Source organism: Antedon bifida, chromosome 5, assembly GCF_963402885.1.
Source record: "Antedon bifida chromosome 5, ecAntBifi1.1, whole genome shotgun sequence".
In the NCBI taxonomy this organism is placed as follows: domain Eukaryota; kingdom Metazoa; phylum Echinodermata; class Crinoidea; order Comatulida; family Antedonidae; genus Antedon; species Antedon bifida.
In genome coordinates this window covers 20,871,885-20,889,946 of record NC_136230.1, presented here as the reverse complement: position 1 = coordinate 20,889,946, position 18,062 = coordinate 20,871,885, and the positions used below count along the sequence as shown (strand labels likewise).

At 33.4% G+C, this 18,062-nt stretch overlaps 2 protein-coding genes across 3 annotated transcripts in view; one reads left to right on the top strand and one right to left on the bottom strand.

The window, feature by feature from the left end:
• The window catches only part of LOC144843560 (ubiquitin carboxyl-terminal hydrolase 9X-like), a 48,770-nt gene that overhangs the window by 6,132 nt on the left and 24,576 nt on the right, over positions 1–18,062 (top strand). For both annotated transcript variants that reach the window (XM_078700385.1, XM_078700384.1), the window contains exons 4-21: positions 1,472–1,584; positions 4,027–4,081; positions 4,198–4,248; positions 4,886–5,001; positions 5,262–5,328; positions 5,665–5,763; positions 6,072–6,157; positions 6,972–7,110; positions 7,369–7,521; positions 8,994–9,098; positions 9,430–9,636; positions 9,834–9,950; positions 10,185–10,335; positions 10,460–10,599; positions 11,583–11,654; positions 12,170–12,273; positions 12,650–12,860; positions 14,122–14,330. In XM_078700385.1, coding sequence (XP_078556511.1) covers positions 1,472–1,584; positions 4,027–4,081; positions 4,198–4,248; positions 4,886–5,001; positions 5,262–5,328; positions 5,665–5,763; positions 6,072–6,157; positions 6,972–7,110; positions 7,369–7,521; positions 8,994–9,098; positions 9,430–9,636; positions 9,834–9,950; positions 10,185–10,335; positions 10,460–10,599; positions 11,583–11,654; positions 12,170–12,273; positions 12,650–12,860; positions 14,122–14,330 — 2,195 coding nt within the window. The remainder of the gene's footprint in view (positions 1–1,471; positions 1,585–4,026; positions 4,082–4,197; positions 4,249–4,885; positions 5,002–5,261; positions 5,329–5,664; positions 5,764–6,071; positions 6,158–6,971; positions 7,111–7,368; positions 7,522–8,993; positions 9,099–9,429; positions 9,637–9,833; positions 9,951–10,184; positions 10,336–10,459; positions 10,600–11,582; positions 11,655–12,169; positions 12,274–12,649; positions 12,861–14,121; positions 14,331–18,062) is intronic.
• Positions 14,928–17,188, bottom strand: LOC144843586 (uncharacterized). The gene is made up of 2 exons (XM_078700432.1): positions 17,077–17,188; positions 14,928–16,080 (listed from the first exon to the last, which is right to left on the bottom strand). Exons 1-2 carry the CDS (start codon positions 17,114–17,116, stop codon positions 15,527–15,529), a joined length of 594 nt encoding a protein of 197 aa, XP_078556558.1. The 5' UTR covers positions 17,117–17,188; the 3' UTR covers positions 14,928–15,526.

Sequence of the window (18,062 nt, the reverse complement as noted above, 5' to 3'; positions counted from 1 at the left end):
GCCAGATGTATTCATATTTTATAGTTTTGCTTTTGAATATGGAGATTGATCATTTAAATGATTAGAAATGTATATACTATTATTAAATCATTTTTTATTCTAAATTAGAAAATTAAAAAGAATATTAAAATGATGATTTTCGGAAAGTGATTACTAGATAGCATAGGGAAATTAAACATTACAAATTATATACAAAATTACCACTATTTTACTACTTTCCCTGATGAAAAATTATAGACTAAATTCAAGACCATGATTAGTATACAAATAATGAGTGAATGGTGCCAGGATCTTTCCGACACAGGGACTAAATTCCCTGACGGAGGGGCTATATGAGCGAAGTGAACATCACTAGGCCCTGTGGACCCCCGGAAGCAACGCGTTCTAGCATAATTTAAGGCCGTTTTAATCAGATTTAGGGTAGCCAACTTTTTCCATTTTTTATGGTACATAAATAAAATACTGTGCCAAAAACACATTGCACGAGGTCCGATGCGATGTATGTGTAAATCCATCATTCTTTCAATTTTAAAAATAAAGTGACCTTTAAAGTTCAATATACCTATTATCATAGAAAATATATGTGAACGTAAAATGTACCCACGGGCCAAGAGGTATCGTTAATTGCAGAGACGTAGGCTGGTTGCTGTCTGGGGGTGCGAAAATTGTAAATGCGCAGGACTGACACCCATAGGCTGATCTGTAAGAAAATTTTGAAAAATAGAGCTTCTAGGTCCCTGGAAATTGCAATTATAATACATTTATATATGAAACAAAATTACAAGTCTACAGAGAACCAGCCCACCAAGGTTGGGATGGAGCTAAGAACCCATGGTCTGATCTGTAAGAAAGTTTTAAAAAATAGAGTTGCTAGGTCCACAGAAATTAGATTATACTTATATACGAAATATAAAGCAAAATGTCTCCAGGACCAGCCCTACCATTAGGGCTGAGCTAAGAAAATTGTGAAAAATAGAATTGCTAGGTCCCTGGAAATTGCACTTATATAGGCCTCTAGAGCTACAGGTCTTCAAAAATTACACTTACAATTTTAAAATATCAGGCCTAGAGGCCTATAAAAGTGGCCCTTTTGCCTTTTATTTGGATGGGAATGTGTTTGTAAGCGTAGACCATTTTCCGTCAGGGAAATCAGTTTATTTCCCAGATGTCTGCGTACCATCTGGACTTTCGATATATGATGAGAAGTACATGACATACAGGACATTGGAAATGTAATAACTTGACTATAATGGCTAAACGAAAATGGCATGGCTCCCGGACGAGGGGGCTAGAGCCTCCGTAGCCACCCTCCCACAAACCCTCCACAAACAGTTTGTGGTATTTTCAAACTGTGTAAGACAAACTAGAAAAAACCTTTCACAACCAATGTTTGTTTCAGTTTTAGGTTTCTATTTTGCTTTCATAAATAATATGTTTTTGCAATTTAACATATTGTGTATTTATGTTACAGCGCTCCATCATGAAAAATACAGATCTTTTGATTGAGTTATGCGTTGCAAAGCTGGCAGATGATTGGTTCCCTTTACTTGATCTTTTAGCCATTGCTTTAAATCCATTATGCAAGTAAGTGACCATAACACATTATTACAGTACTTTAAACTTCACAGTTCTGTATTACCATAAAATATAATACCATCATACATTATTCTGTATGCATTAATGTGGTTGATTAAGTGGTTGTGATAGGTTGCCACTTTCTAGTAAAGACCATACCTGTGCCAGCTCCACTACTGTTGAATAGGTTGCCACTTTCTACTAAAGACTATGCCTGTGCTAGCTCCACTACTGTTCAAGAGGTTGCCACTTTCTAGTAAAGACCATGCCTGTTTTAGCTCCACTACTGTTCAAGAGGTTGCCACTTTCTACTAAAGACCATGCCTGTGCCAGCTCTACTACTGTTCAATTGGTTGCCATTTTTCTGGTAAAGACTATGCCTGTTTTAGCTCCACTACTGTTGAATAGGTTGCCACTTTCTACTAAAGACCATGCCTGTGCTAGCTCCACTACTGTTCAAGAGGTTGCCACTTTCTACTAAAGACCATGCCTGTGCCAGCTCTACTACTGTTCAATTGGTTGCCATTTTTCTGGTAAAGACTATGCCTGTTTTAGCTCCACTACTGTTCAAGAGGTTGCCACTTTCTACTAAAGACCATGCCTGTTTTAGCTCCACTACTGTTCAAGAGGTTGCCACTTTCTACTAAAGACCATGCCTGTGCCAGCTTCACTACTGTTCAAGAGGTTGCCACTTTCTAGTAAAGACCATGCCTGTTTTAGCTCCACTACTGTTCAAGAGGTTGCCACTTTCTAGTAAAGACCATGCCTGTTTTAGCTCCACTACTGTTCAAGAGGTTGCCACTTTCTAGTAAAGACCATGCCTGTGCCAGCTCTACTACTGTTCAATTGGTTGCCATTTTTCTGGTAAAGACTATGCCTGTTTTAGCTCCACTACTGTTCAAGAGGTTGCCACTTTCTACTAAAGACCATGCCTGTTTTAGCTCCACTACTGTTCAAGAGGTTGCCACTTTCTACTAAAGACCATGCCTGTGCCAGCTCCACTACTGTTCAAGAGGTTGCCATTTTTCTGGTAAAGACCATGCCTGTTTTAGCTCCACTACTGTTCAAGAGGTTGCCACTTTCTACTAAAGACCATGCCTGTTTTAGCTCCACTACTGTTCAAGAGGTTGCCACTTTCTACTAAAGACCATGCCTGTGCCAGCTTCACTCTTGTTCAAGAGGTTGCCACTTTCTACTAAAGACCATGCCTGTGCTAGCTCCACTACTGTTCAATTGGTTGCCACTTTCTACTAAAGACCATGCCTGTGCTAGCTCCACTACTGTTCAAGAGGTTGCCATTTTTCTGGTAAAGACTATGCCTGTGCCAGCTCCACTACTGTTGAATAGGTTGCCACTTTCTACTAAAGACCATGCCTGTGCCAGCTCCACTACTGTTCAATTGGTTGCCATTTTTCTGGTAAAGACTATGCCTGTGCCAGCTTCACTACTGTTCAATTGGTTGCCATTTTTCTGGTAAAGACTATGCCTGTGCCAGCTCCACTACTGTTGAATAGGTTGCCACTTTCTACTAAAGACCATACCTGTGCTAGCTCCACTACTGTTCAAGAGGTTGCCACTTTCTACTAAAGACCATGCCTGTTTTAGCTCCACTACTGTTCAAGAGGTTGCCACTTTCTACTAAAGACCATGCCTGTGCCAGCTTCACTCTTGTTCAAGAGGTTGCCACTTTCTACTAAAGACCATGCCTGTGCTAGCTCCACTACTGTTCAATTGGTTGCCATTTTTCTGGTAAAGACTATGCCTGTGCCAGCTTCACTACTGTTCAAGTGGTTGCCATTTTTCTGGTAAAGACTATGCCTGTGCCAGCTCCACTACTGTTGAATAGGTTGCCACTTTCTACTAAAGACCATACCTGTTTTAGCTCCACTACTGTTCAAGAGGTTGCCACTTTCTACTAAAGACCATGCCTGTGCCAGCTTCACTCTTGTTCAAGAGGTTGCCACTTTCTACTAAAGACCATGCCTGTGCTAGCTCCACTACTGTTCAATTGGTTGCCATTTTTCTGGTAAAGACTATGCCTGTGCCAGCTTCACTACTGTTCAATTGGTTGCCATTTTTCTGGTAAAGACTATGCCTGTGCCAGCTCCACTACTGTTGAATAGGTTGCCACTTTCTACTAAAGACCATGCCTGTGCCAGCTTCACTACTGTTCAAGAGGTTGCCACTTTCTACTAAAGACCATGCCTGTGCTAGCTCCACTACTGTTCAAAAGGTTGCCACTTTCTAGTAAAGACTATGTCTGTGCTAGCTCCACTACTGTTGAATAGGTTGCCACTTTCTACTAAAGACCATGCCTGTGCTAGCTAGCATACACATCACAGCTATACTAACAGGTCAAGAGGTTAAAGTAAATTCATATGTTGCATGCTCTGTGAAATAATAATAATATCTTATCACATTTTATGTATGTGTATGTATGATTTTTTTTAGGTTCCATATTTATAATGGTACAAGAACGCCTGAAAGTGTTCCATCTGGTGCTCAGGTAAATTAATGATCAGTTTAGCATCTTTACATTTTAGACCAACGTTCTTGAAATATACATTTTTCATTGTTCATAACAATCGTATTTGTTTAATGCGCATTTCTAAAATTTTTCAGATCAATAATAATGACCTTTATGCCAGACATACTGATTCAAGAACACCAAAGGTGAGTTTCAAACCATTTCAATTTTTGTAAAGGACATGATGTGCATGAAAATGGTCGTTTCAAACACCAATATTAAAAGTTAAAACATTAAGATGTATTTTCCCCCAAAAACATGAAAAATCAATTAAATTAATCACTTATGTAGGAAAAAACAAAAACAAAAGAATGTTTTCACTTTTTTAAATTTAACAAAAAAACCCATTTTATTATTTTTTGCTTTAAATTACAGTTTTTTAAGGGTAAAAAAGTGATTAACTATTATGTGACATTAAAATATTCAAAAGCATTTTTTTAAGTTATAAAATTATAATCTCATTATATATACACAATGGTTGCCAAAAGCATAAAAATACTATTTATTTTCTTTATATTGTCCATAGAATGCTATGTGTTGGTTTGATATGAATAAATATAAATGTAAAAACTCAAAGAAAAATAAATAATGAATCTAATTTCTTTTAAATTACCCAAATTTAACAGAAAACATAATAATAATTAGTCAAGCTTTACATAGTGATCAGGTGTTTACATCTATTTATAGATGACCTTGAATTGACCTTGGTCGTTCACTATAGTGCGCGACCAAACTGTACATGTTAAAGTCAATAAATGTATATTTCTCTATTTGTCTTTTCAGGGGTGGCTAGTTGATCTGGTGAATAAATTTGGATCATTAAATGGATTTGACGTTCTGGCCAATCGATTCGCCAGTGATCGTTCCCTCAGTGTATCAGTGATACATGCATATCTCAAGTATGTTTTAATTTTAAGATGAATAATTGAACAAATGCTTAGTAGTTGCTGAAAGTGAATTTATTTATTTAAAAAATTTATTTACAAAAAAAAAACAATATTAAAATGTCTCAAAATAGATAGAGAACACTACAAAAACAAAATTGTATACTGTATTTCAGGAACATAATAGTTTTTAAATTTGTAGCAATTCCTTTCTTTCACAGAGATATGCTAAATTTTGTTTAGGCTAACCATAATATATCTTTGTATTTTTGCAGACCTTGGGGCCAGTGTTATGAAATCCTTACACCCAACACTATTCAGAAATATTTTATGGTTATTGTTGTAAGTGTGTATTATTAGTATTAAGCAATTGTTAATTAATATGCATTGTATTCCAAGAATAGATTGAAGATTGCATAAATAATTTGATAAAGTTTTATTAATAGCACTTTGTTCACAAAGAAATCAAACTGCAAACAAATTATTGCAATTTTAAAACACCTATGATAGGCTTCAATCATTTATTATTATTATTAAAATATTATATTATTATTGGATTTTAATTGAAAATTGTATTATGAACACAATGAGCAAAGTTCTGTAGTTTGTGCTTAAGTAGCTCTTAAATGTGCCATGCATTGCATTTTTGTCAATGATTGTTAACTGGTTTATTTTCAGGATCGTGTTATTAATTTCCTTGATTCACTATCTGATGAAGAACTGAAAAAGGAATCAAAGAATGAGGCTAAAAATGATGCTCTCTCTTCTATTATTAAAGTATGTTTTTACAGTATATACTTTTTACTGATCTTGTTAAAGCTTAAAATAAGACATTTTTAAACTTTTAAGTCAGTGGCTACAGTTCAATGTATTGAAATTAAGGAAAACAAATCCCAATATATTGAATATTTAAAAAAATGTACATTAAAATTAATAACCATTGTTTATAGATTTGTTATCAAATCATAATGTAATATGTATAGGTTTATGAAATCATCATGTTCAGAACCATTTGTGATCATGTGCATGGAGTTTTCATCATGACTCAGATTCACTGATACTTTGTGTGTGTATTTATATAATAGTCCCTCAAGAATCTTGTTGCCAGAGTCCCTGATACAGAGGAGAAAATAAAAACATTAGAAATGTTTCGCTTAAAAATGATCCTAAGGTAAGAGCATTAAATTCCTGAATTCACATAGTTTGTTTTTTTTGTCTCTGTTTACTGTTTTTGATAGCTATAATAATAATATTCGTTGTTATATAGCGCCTATTACACAATGCTTCTAAGCGCTTCATATTATTACCCGGGTCATTGTTTTGGATCAAACATACCCCCATAATGCAGCTAGTAATCAGCGCAAAGTTGTGTCTTGACCTAATCGGGGACCCTATATACCTGGAGGCAAACGTAAGTGTCTTGCATGAAGATACAAGCAATGCAGCGAGTTGTCCAATGTCCAACACACTTCTCCACACGTCTTCACTAACTGTGTGTATATATATATATATTTACTACAAATAGTATAGTAATATTGAACATAGATACCTTGCAATGCAATTATAACAAGAGCAATCAAGACAAGAATCGTGATAAAAATCCATCTTGTACATCTGACGTACAGCCTAAAATTAGTAAAATTATAAAAAGCGGACAGGATTGTCTCCAAAATTTTATGGAGTCTTCCGTGACCACATATCTACATGTGGTTGAATGTCATAAAGATCCATCTTGTAGTTTTGGCGTTATCCTTCTAACACACATGCAAGTATCTCAGAGGTAATAATACAATACTTTGTCAGAAAAACAAGGGATAACAAAATACAGTTAAACCACAGCCAGTTATATTACAAAACATGTTAACGGAACTTTGTATGTATTGATATCTGTGAACTTTATTTAGTTACAATTTTATTTGGATATACTACAGTGAGTTGATATTTCATAAGTATGTAACACATTTATTTTCTATTTGTATTTAAAGATTACTTCAAATTTCGTCTTTCAATGGTAAGATGAACGCATTGAATGAGATAAACAAAGTGATTTCAAATGTGTCGTATTACACACATAAACACAGCACAGTTGAAGAAGAGGAGTGGTTGACAGCAGAACGAGTTGCTGTAAGTACATCTTCCAAGTACTACTAAATATTCACTCTTGTCAATTTTGATATAATACATGTTATTTTTTACTTCTTCATCTTTAAGTAAGGAGGCCTTCCCTCACCTATACTTGTATATTTCTATGGAGATTATTTAAATTGCATCTCAATATACATGTTCAATATTTAAAAACCAACGCCTTGTCAGACCTTTATGAACTATTCTGTCTGACTTCAATTACGATAATGTATATGTGCAAGAATTTGTTTTTTCCAGGAATGGATTCAGGAAAACAAGGTTCTTTCAATAGTGCTACGAGATAGTCTTCACCAACCACAATATGTAGAGAAACTTGAAAAAATTCTTCGTTTTGTCATCAAGGAAAAGACATTAACACTTGAAGATCTTGATAATATATGGGCTGCACAGGTGAGTTTCACGCTTATTGTAGGGAGTGAGTGTTTTGAAACATTAACACTTGAAGTTCTTGATAATGTATGGGCTGCACAGGTGAGTTACACGCTTGTTGTAGTTAGTGAGTGTTTTGAAACATTAACACTTGAAGTTCTTGATAATATATGGGCTGCACAGGTGAGTTACATACTTATTGTAGGGAGTGAGTGTTTTGAAACATTAACACTTGAAGATCTTGATAATATATGGGCTGCACAGGTGAGTTACAGGCTTATTGTAGTTAGTGAGTGTTTTGAAACATTAACACTTGAAGATCTTGATAATATATGGGCTGCACAGGTGAGTTACAGGCTTATTGTAGGGAGTGAGTGTTTTGAAACATTAACACTTGAAGATCTTGATAATATATGGGCTGCACAGGTGAGTTACAGGCTTATTGTAGTTAGTGAGTGTTTTTAAACATTAACACTTGAAGTTCTTGATAATATATGGGCTGCACAGGTGAGTTACATACTTATTGTAGGGAGTGAGTGTTTTGAAACATTAACACTTGAAGATCTTGATAATATATGGGCTGCACAGGTGAGTTACAGGCTTATTGTAGTTAGTGAGTGTTTTGAAACATTAACACTTGAAGATCTTGATAATATATGGGCTGCACAGGTGAGTTACAGGCTTATTGTAGTTAGTGAGTGTTTTGAAACATTAACACTTGAAGATCTTGATAATATATGGGCTGCACAGGTGAGTTACAGGCTTATTGTAGTTAGTGAGTGTTTTTAAACATTAACACTTGAAGTTCTTGATAATATATGGGCTGCACAGGTGAGTTACATACTTATTGTAGGGAGTGAGTGTTTTGAAACATTAACACTTGAAGATCTTGATAATATATGGGCTGCACAGGTGAGTTACAGGCTTATTGTAGTTAGTGAGTGTTTTGAAACATTAACACTTGAAGATCTTGATAATATATGGGCTGCACAGAGTGAGTTACAGGCTTATTGTAGTTAGTGAGTGTTTTTAAACATTAACACTTGAAGATCTTGATAATATATGGGCTGCACAGGTGAGTTACACGCTTATTGTAGTTAGTGAGTGTTTTGAAACATTAACACTTGAAGATCTTGATAATATATGGGCTGCACAGGTGAGTTACACACTTATTGTAGTTAGTGAGTGTTTTGAAACATTAACACTTGAAGATCTTGATAATATATGGGCTGCACAGGTGAGTTACACGCTTATTGTAGTTAGTGAGTGTTTTTAAACATTAACACTTGAAGATCTTAATAGTGAAAAAAGTCTTAACAGTGCTTAATCAGTTAAGTAGTTGACTTTCAACATTTCAATTTATGTGTGTTGGTGACACATAGATTGTGAGAATTATATTTTAGATATAGGAATGTTCCTATCCTATCTTTGAGCATGTATTTTTCAAAGCAGCACTTTAATGATGTGCTTTCAAATTTGTCTTACTTTTCTAGGTCGGAAAACATGAAGCTATAGTAAAGAATGTACATGACTTGTTGGCAAAGCTTGCTTGGGACTTTTCACCTGAACAACTTGATCATCTCTTTATATGTTTCCAGGTAAGACCGTTGAAAGATATGAGTATACTGCATGAAGCTTTATATTGTCTATTCAAAAAATTGTCTATTTGAAAATAAGTAGTATTATATACCTGCACCTTTCAATTCACAGCAACTCATTGGTTAATCGCCGGTCTATAGTTATTGCCATGCCCGGCTAAACTGCGCATGTCTGTTTCCTCCCTCTCATACTATATCCCTCGATTTCTCGAGATATAGTAGTCTCCAGATGACATTGGGCTATATTTTTAATCATGCCCCTCAGCCCAGTAAATATTTGTATACTAGCTTACATTACAGATTTTAAGTTATATTTTCATATCTTTTGTAGGAAAGTTGGGCTAATGCGACTACAAAGCAACGGGAAAAACTACTAGAGTTGATTCGACGTTTAGCAGAGGATGATAAAGATGGTGTGATGGCTCACAAGGTGTTGGGTTTACTGTGGAACCTAGCACACCAAGAGGATGTACCAACAGACATCATGGATCAAGCGCTCAATGCACATATTAAAATACTTGATTATAGTTGCTCTCAGGTAGAGATAAATTTCAAAATTTCTCTTATCCAATTGGCTTCAAAATTGTTTTACTGTATCGTTAAAATGTAAATAGTAATTTCCTTTGTTAAATAATTATGTTTGTACACTGTATATTTCATGATATTTTTGTTATTTAATGTAATACCGTTTTCTATAAACTTAAATCAAATACAAAATATAATCATTTGTGACAGGATCGAGATGCTCAGAAGATCCGATGGATTGACCGTTTTGTTGAGGAGTTAAAGAATGACAAGTGGGTTTTACCAGCTCTTAAGCAAATTAAAGAAATCTGCTGCTTATTTGGAGAGGTAATGTCATTGAAATTAGAAATATGTCATGACATATATTGGTTTTGAAGCCATTGACACACTTTTATGAGTTTATTATTGTTACAAAATTCTTAGTTGCATTGTAGTATAGAAAAACTGTAAATAGAAAATGAGTATAACATTTGACAATTCGGACATTCATTTTGCAGAGTTAACATACTGTTTTTATATTAATTGATTTTGATATGTGGTTATCTGGTTATTTCTTCACAGGCACCACAAAATCACAGTCACTCCCAGCGAAGTCCTCACATGCAATACAGACATGATATAATTAGTATGCTACAAACAAAGCATTCATTAGTTACCATTGTTGCTGAAAATCTCTCTCAATACATGAACTCAGCTAGACATATGGCTAAAGGTAAGATGCAGTTGTCAGGTAACCTCCAACTTCACTGTTTTTGAAAAATTATAGTACTGCAACAAAAGATGATTACATGATTCTAGTTAGCGATTATATTACATGTGTGTTTTTTACAATTTAGAAAATGCTGGTCTTGACCCCCATAGTCTACTTCCTGGTGACCGCTACAGCCATGTACAACAAGTTCAGGAAAGACTGCATTTTTTACGTTTCCTACTAAAAGATGGTCAATTGTGGTTATGTGCGCCACAAGCTAAACAGGTATGATAATTATGAAGGATAAAACATAATAATAGACCAATTTATATAACACCTAAATACATTCCTGTCATTTGATTGGACGATTGTGGGATTTGACATTAATTATATATTTTAGTTTTTTCTCTATAGCCTTGTCGCAGATATCCTGAATAGATTACCTTTTAGCCATTTTTATTCTCTGTAATTTATTTCCTCCGCCAAGGAGGTTATGTTTTCACCCCTGTATGTTTGTGTGTGTTTGTGTGTGTGTCTGTGAACAGCCTGGAGGCCACAGTTTTTATCCGATTCTCACCAAATTTGGCAAAAATGATCTATGACCAAAAAGCTCGGACGAGTTCGAATTTGAGGGGAAAAGGTCATAGGTCAAGGTCACAACTAACAAAAAACTATTTTACTGCCTAGAGACCACAGTTTTTATCCGATTCTCACCAAACTTAGCCACAATGATCAATGACACATCATATAATTGTGGTTAAATTTTGAAGGGTCAGGGTCAGGGTCAAAGATCAAGGTCCACAAAAAACAAAAAAAAAAGAAATAAAAAAATAATTAAAAAAAAAAAAAACCTCAGTGGGACTTAAACCAGCGATCTCAACTGTGAGAGGCTGGATACATAACCATTACACCACACTGTCATCCACAACTTTGTAGTGTGCAGTTAGCATATTTACACTTAGAACTAATAAAAACAATTTAAAAAAAAAATATTCAGGGGGAATTTTATGTAGGGGAATTTTACAGTAGGCGGAGGTTTGTACTCTCGGAGTACCCTCTAGTTGAAATTGTTTTTAGACAAGCTATTCAACTACACAATACAACAAAAAGTTAATATGGACTGTATCATAGCCTGGTGAAAGAGAGACGGTGCATCTTTACCAATCTTCAAGTTTCTTAATTTTTTGTATTGCTTTATATTTTAGAATTGTTTGTAGACAAGCATTCAATTCATGCTAAATGTATATTAATTTGATTTTTGTTCATAGATCTGGACTTGCCTTGCTGAAAACTCTGTATATGTTACGGACAGAGAAGCATGCTTTAAATGGTTTTCAAAGGTTAGTACTCAGCTTGGTTCAAAAGTCTTCTCAACAAATATGTTTGCTAACAATAATGTATAGCATTATAGTTCACATTATTTCAGACCACCACACTTGATCCCGTATGTGTGGCCTGACCGCGGAACAAAATACAGTAGCAATAATGAAACAAAAATAATGAAGTATGATGTAGCAATATAAATAACTAAAAGTTGTAAACTTAAGCTACAAATGAGCAAACAGACATTTTTCTAACCAATGATGGAATTACAACTAGTGAGAAGAATCGGTAGCAAATCAGATTTTGTGTTGTAATGGCCATATCCACTCAAGCATTTGATTTTCTTAATTTGTGTTAATTCTTTATTAATTATTTCCTGTATTGATGGAATATCAACCTTGTTACGATATTTTCTACATGATATTTTGACACAAACCCATATTTTGACACAAATATAAAAATTACACCTATAATTCTCTATCAACCTGAATATAAATATTTAATGATTTATATTATTTATATTTCATCTTAGCTCATGGGAGAAGATCCTGATCTGGATCCGGAGATTAACAAGGAATTCTTTGAGAGTAACATTTTAAGGCTTGATCCAGGATTGTTGACAGAAAATGGAATCAAGTATGTAAAAAATACAATAAGCTTGATTTACGGGTTCTGTCTTTTCATTTAATTTTGTGTTTTGAGTACCATATACTAATGTTGACCTCTAGAAATAGCGTATATTTAACATTTCCTAACAGTGACCAACTAAGAAGATGTTACCACATTTCAAAGAGTTTCAAACTTTTAAAAATATTGGCAGCCACTACAGTATGTATTTGTAACATTGTAACTTTCAGGTGATAAGGTTAGTTGGAGGTCAAGTTATGCATTTTTAAACGTTGTATGATTCCACTGTCATGTCATAAATGCTGGTGAAAAATTTACAAATTTTAATTTACCTTCATAATAACTCATCGTAATAATAAATAAAATTATCTTTTTTCCTGTTAAGGTGTTTTGACCGGTTTTTTAAAGCAGTGAATACAAAAGAGGGCAAACTTACTCCGAAACGACGTGCTTACCTTATTGAAGATTTAGAACTGATTGGTCAACAGTACCTATGGCGTGTTGTATTGTTTGGAAGTGATGAAGTTGCTAACAAAGCCATTGAGTTGTTAAAAGAAACCTATACCAATCTTGGACCTAAACTTCAAAGCAGTCAGGTATTGCACATTTTGTATTTTGTTTTAGCCTTACTATATTTTTATTTTTTTATTTTATTTTAAATCAACTGACAGAGATAAAAACCTCCAAAAAAAGTTGATAACCATGAAACGGTAATAATATACAAAAATGACAAAATATTTAAAACATTTTCACAATTTTAGATTTAAAAAAATTCAGAATCGCACAAAAAACAGAGAACTTATTATTTATAGATTTCATTATCTAAATGTTTCTCGTTTGACAGTTACAGTAAAAATTATTATGAAAGACAAAATGAAATCATTCAGCATCTTATGGTCATTGCACTGTCATTTCTCGATCGTAGTGTTCACACACATACAATTCTGTTAATATGTGTCTTGATTGGTCAAAACACTCCAAAATTACTGCCATGCGTGCTGGTGAATGGTAGATATTTCAGACGACTGTCTTGATTATTATTACAAGCAGTAACCCGTGCTCCACACTGTTTTTTTTCCCCTAAATATATGATATATTAATTCGCATGGGATGAGTAAGTGTAATAAAAGCGCACTCTTCCCTGATAAAAATACACTGACAAATTATTTAAAAGAAAAACAAATTGTCAAGAAAAACTATTTACGGCCATTAATTTTGTTACACAAAGTATTCCTTCACTTTGAAATATCTGTAAGCTAAAAATGTAAGCAATACTGGATATGGGACTTAACGAAAATGAAAGACGCTAAAGAAAAATTGTGCTGTGTGAATATTAATCTAGGGTGCCCATCAGAAAATGGCAATGTCCATGAGTTAGACATACACGTTGAACTATGTCATTCAGCCGGGAGTTTAAAACATTATCAATTTAATTCGAATTGGTAATTTATATAATTCAGATATTCAACTTTGCATAAGAGACATAAGAATCGTACGAAACGTTAAAAATGTTGAAAATTCTTGATCTTACGTCGACAGGAAACCAGCCTTTAGAAGACATATTTGATTTCACAAATTGGTCTATTATTGGCCATTAATATTAGTTCTCGTTTAAGGTACTTGTACTTGTGTGTAAAAAACCTCCCAATTATAAAGTGTTATTTTGTTCTGGAGAACTACTATGTAAAACAGGTGAAAAATGCATTGGTTTATTTAAATTTTTGCGAATTAATTATTAAGAAAAGTATCTAGAATGTCTACCTGATATAAATGTGCATATGCAAAAGATTGGCCAATCTGCCTTTATATAAATATTTTCATGAATAATATTATTTAAAAAAAAAATGTTTGTCATAGGTGGATATCCATGAAGATTTCATTCAGTCATGTATGGATCGATTACGTGCTATGTATGACACGGTACAAGTTCTTAAAAAAGACACTGAAGAAAAGAAGATTCAACAAGAAACAATGCGAATGACTCGCGTTCTCACCGTACTCCGTGAATATATCAACGAGTACGATCAGGACCACTCCGAAGAACGTGCAATTTTACCTATGTCCAGGTATGTGCTTTTGTAGATATTTTTTTAAACCTCATCAATAATCTCCATAATTCTCAATTCCATTTTATGACAATTTCTTAAATAAGAAGTTATAAAAATTAACCAAATAAATTAAAAAAATGTTAAATTAAAAGTGTCAATTGTTAAAATATGTAATAATAGTGACCATGTATAGCCAGATAAATATCATTAGTTGGTACAGATGTACATGTAAAAAAAAAACGCTTGCTAACTTTGTAATATTTTAATATTACGAAGTTACCAAGCGTTTTTTTTGTTTTTCTTACCTTAAAAAGTAAGAATTTTTTAGGATATTTATATATACCTCTAGGTCCTCCGTAAAAATTGCGCTGGAGATCCACCAAAAAAATCAGTACAGCCCTGGATTTCCCCTTTATAACACACCTCACTGTGTCTGGTCGCAATTCACACAAGATTTTACATCGCAAAAAAACAAAACTGTCCACCACGCCACCTCAGCCCTACTGGTTGCATGGCTGACCTTGGGTTTGCAACATTTTATGATAGTGTGTCCCAGCAACGCTCGAGAGAACCAGAAAAACCTATCACTTAAAAAATGTCCGGCTCCATCATCATTGTTTAATTGCCAATTTAACCATTGTCTTCATCGTTGTGCTTGTAAAGAAAATCCGAATCTGTTCATTATGTCTTATAAGCAGAATAGTGAGAACAGGGGACAATGATCATAATTACGAGTCATTGAAAAACAGATTCATTTGATTTGCTACTGTTAATGGTTTAATTGTCGTGATTGTTTAAATATTTTACAAAACTATTTATCAGAATTGATTAGCGAATTACAATTAAATATGACTTACTTTAATTTTCTGAATGTCATTCACAAACAAAATGTCCTAGGTTCTGCTTTATTCTGACTGCTTGTCAACCATGTCGTCATTTAAAGCACCTAAATTTGTAAAACTTTTGAAGTTGTTTACCAATTTTATTTTATATTGTATTAAGAAATAATACTATACGAATACAAGTTTCTTAATTAAAAATTCTCCTTTATAATATTTACAAAAAAACCATACACTGACATATTATTATTTTACACCATTTGGTTTTACAACAAATGCTGCTCTATCAAGATACTAGTAAATGGTGTTTATTTTTCATCGTACTATATGCTGCTGCAAACTGTTTTATAGTTAATGGTGTTTTTTTTGCAAGTTTTACACTGAGATGTAATTCTGGTCATGATCTTTTTTCTTTGTTTGTGGTATCAAAAAGTAGATTATCAAAATCACGCAAACAACTTCTACGGTTACTAAAAGTGCAGTTTCTAATTTTTCTTTCTGATCATTTTTACGGCTAATATTTGATACTGTCGTCTTCTCAGATTCATCTCTTCTGTATGTTGCATCAGTGAAAGATGTCTTAATTACATTTAAAATGGTTTTGTTTGAAGTTTCTTGGTTATAAACAACTTGGTAAATGCCATTGTCAATTTGTTGAACAGGGTTTATCATCAATGAAAACTTTCCTACTTGCTTGTCTTCCCTAAAAATATACCGTCGATCACTTTTGTTGATGTCTCGTCCATCCTTCATCCACTTCACCAGGTTGTCATCATTTTGAGAAGTGTTTGTTTTTAAGCAAAGTATTATCGAGATATTGCTTCCTTCTATTGCATGTATCTCTGAAGGGCTAAATGCATCCAGATTTGATTCGCTACCTTTCAATTGGATTAATATTATAAAAAATGTCACAGCGAGTGAGAGTGTTCCTAAGAATAAGAAAATGGTTTAAATGTATAAATTGTAAACAAATAGCTGTATTCTTGAATAAATAATTGGAATTTTATATAATAAATAAGAGTAATATAATAATTAATCAATTTTTTAAGCCATCAATTTTTAATAAAAAATAGAATATTGTTTCACACAGTTTGTTTTGAGTCTCTCAATAGTAACATTTTAAATTAATGCCCCATTTCCTACGTTTTTTAGATATAATTTAATGTCACAAACTAATTTAAAAATAAATACTATGGTCCTATTGCAATAACTATAATAACTTAAAAATGTGAAAAATAAGTTGGTTCTAATCATTTAAACAGCCCACTATAAATCCCAACATGCATTGCGCGCGGATTGAAATTTCAGTTTTTTTCTGTGATTCACCAACTTTCGATCGATCGTGAAAGCCAAAACAAATGGAAGAATCTCAACTTTTCAGCGAAAATACTGGATTTCCCCAAATTTGTATTAACGGATTCTGGCAAAAACGGAAAGACAATTAATGCAGCAACTAAACAACGTCAGGCTAGGCCTATAACTAGAGTACGATGTTCATACGTTACTGCTGCTTACCAGCTAGGCCTACAAAACTAAGCCTGGCTAAGCTAGGTATAAAGACCGTCCACGAGAGGACATTCACCGCGAGCTACTTGGGTATTGCATTGTTTCTCTCTTTTTATCATAATTTACCATAAAACGTACATTTAATACAAGAAATGACCTGGTTGAATGTTTTTAAAGTAATATATGCATTATTTTTACAAAACGTCAAAAATTGTAGGAAATGAGTCTTTAATATAACCAACTGCTTGTCATTCGTTTCGTTGTACATATATTGTATAGCTTAAATAAATGAATTTTAGAAAACCATCCTATGCTAGTCCCATCAATTTGGTAGTTTATTATATCATGGCAAAAAAAACGAGCAGAAACTGTAATTTAGTTAGCATTTGCCAAACAAATTAGAAATCTGTAATTCCTACCTTGCATCTTCTTATTCCTATTATTGTTTACAAAAATCATTAGCCAAACTCTTATGGTACCAAGTATACAATGTTGCTTTGATTGTGAACATTACTTTATATATCCAGTCCTAAGTCATAGTTGAATGAATGTGAATAAAAAACAATTTTATTATAGATACAGTTGTATAGCACTTAGTGCAATGTTATTTAGGATTTGTATGTTTCACCATGTCAGTAATTTCCTACAAATTAAAATATTAATTGTGTAATAAGTTAAAGTTTACTGGTCTAAGCCAGTTTTAAGTTGTTAAGTTTTATAGGCCAATGACCAGCTTGTTGGTTCCTGGCCATCCTCTACTGGTAATTATAACAAGATTTCAATGTAAAATTGAATAGTATTATTGGTACACATAGACACATTCATACACAAATATCGGTGCATAAATAATTTTAAATTAACATTTTTAGGTGGATATTTAAAGAAAATGCAGTAAAACTGACATCATATATTATTGATACTGAAATGATCTCATTCTCTGTAATTTTCCACTTCACAATTTTCCATAATTTACATGTTTTACTGTATTATAAAGGTTTTGTTCAACTTTGGCAGACAGCCAGACTTAGTGGAAAATTCCCATTGTTATAATATAAACAATAAATTTAGTTCTAACTACCATTATGATTATTTTTGACAAATTGTCTAATGTTTACACTGTGCTAAAATTAAAGTATTCAATTCTTTTTTTCAACTTTTTTATTTTTGGGAAAAGGGGACAGACATATACAGGACGCATTCATGTTTAATTCAAAATGAAAACCATACAATTTTTCTTTATACATTATGATATTAAAGCATACTATTTTTATTTACATTAATCTAATTGATCTTTTCTATATGGTATAACTGACTGTTTATGTATCGTCGAAGGTGTCTCAAGGCATTCCGACTCACTTTTGTTTAGACACCAATTCGCCCGCACCACAGCCTTTAGTAATTCTCC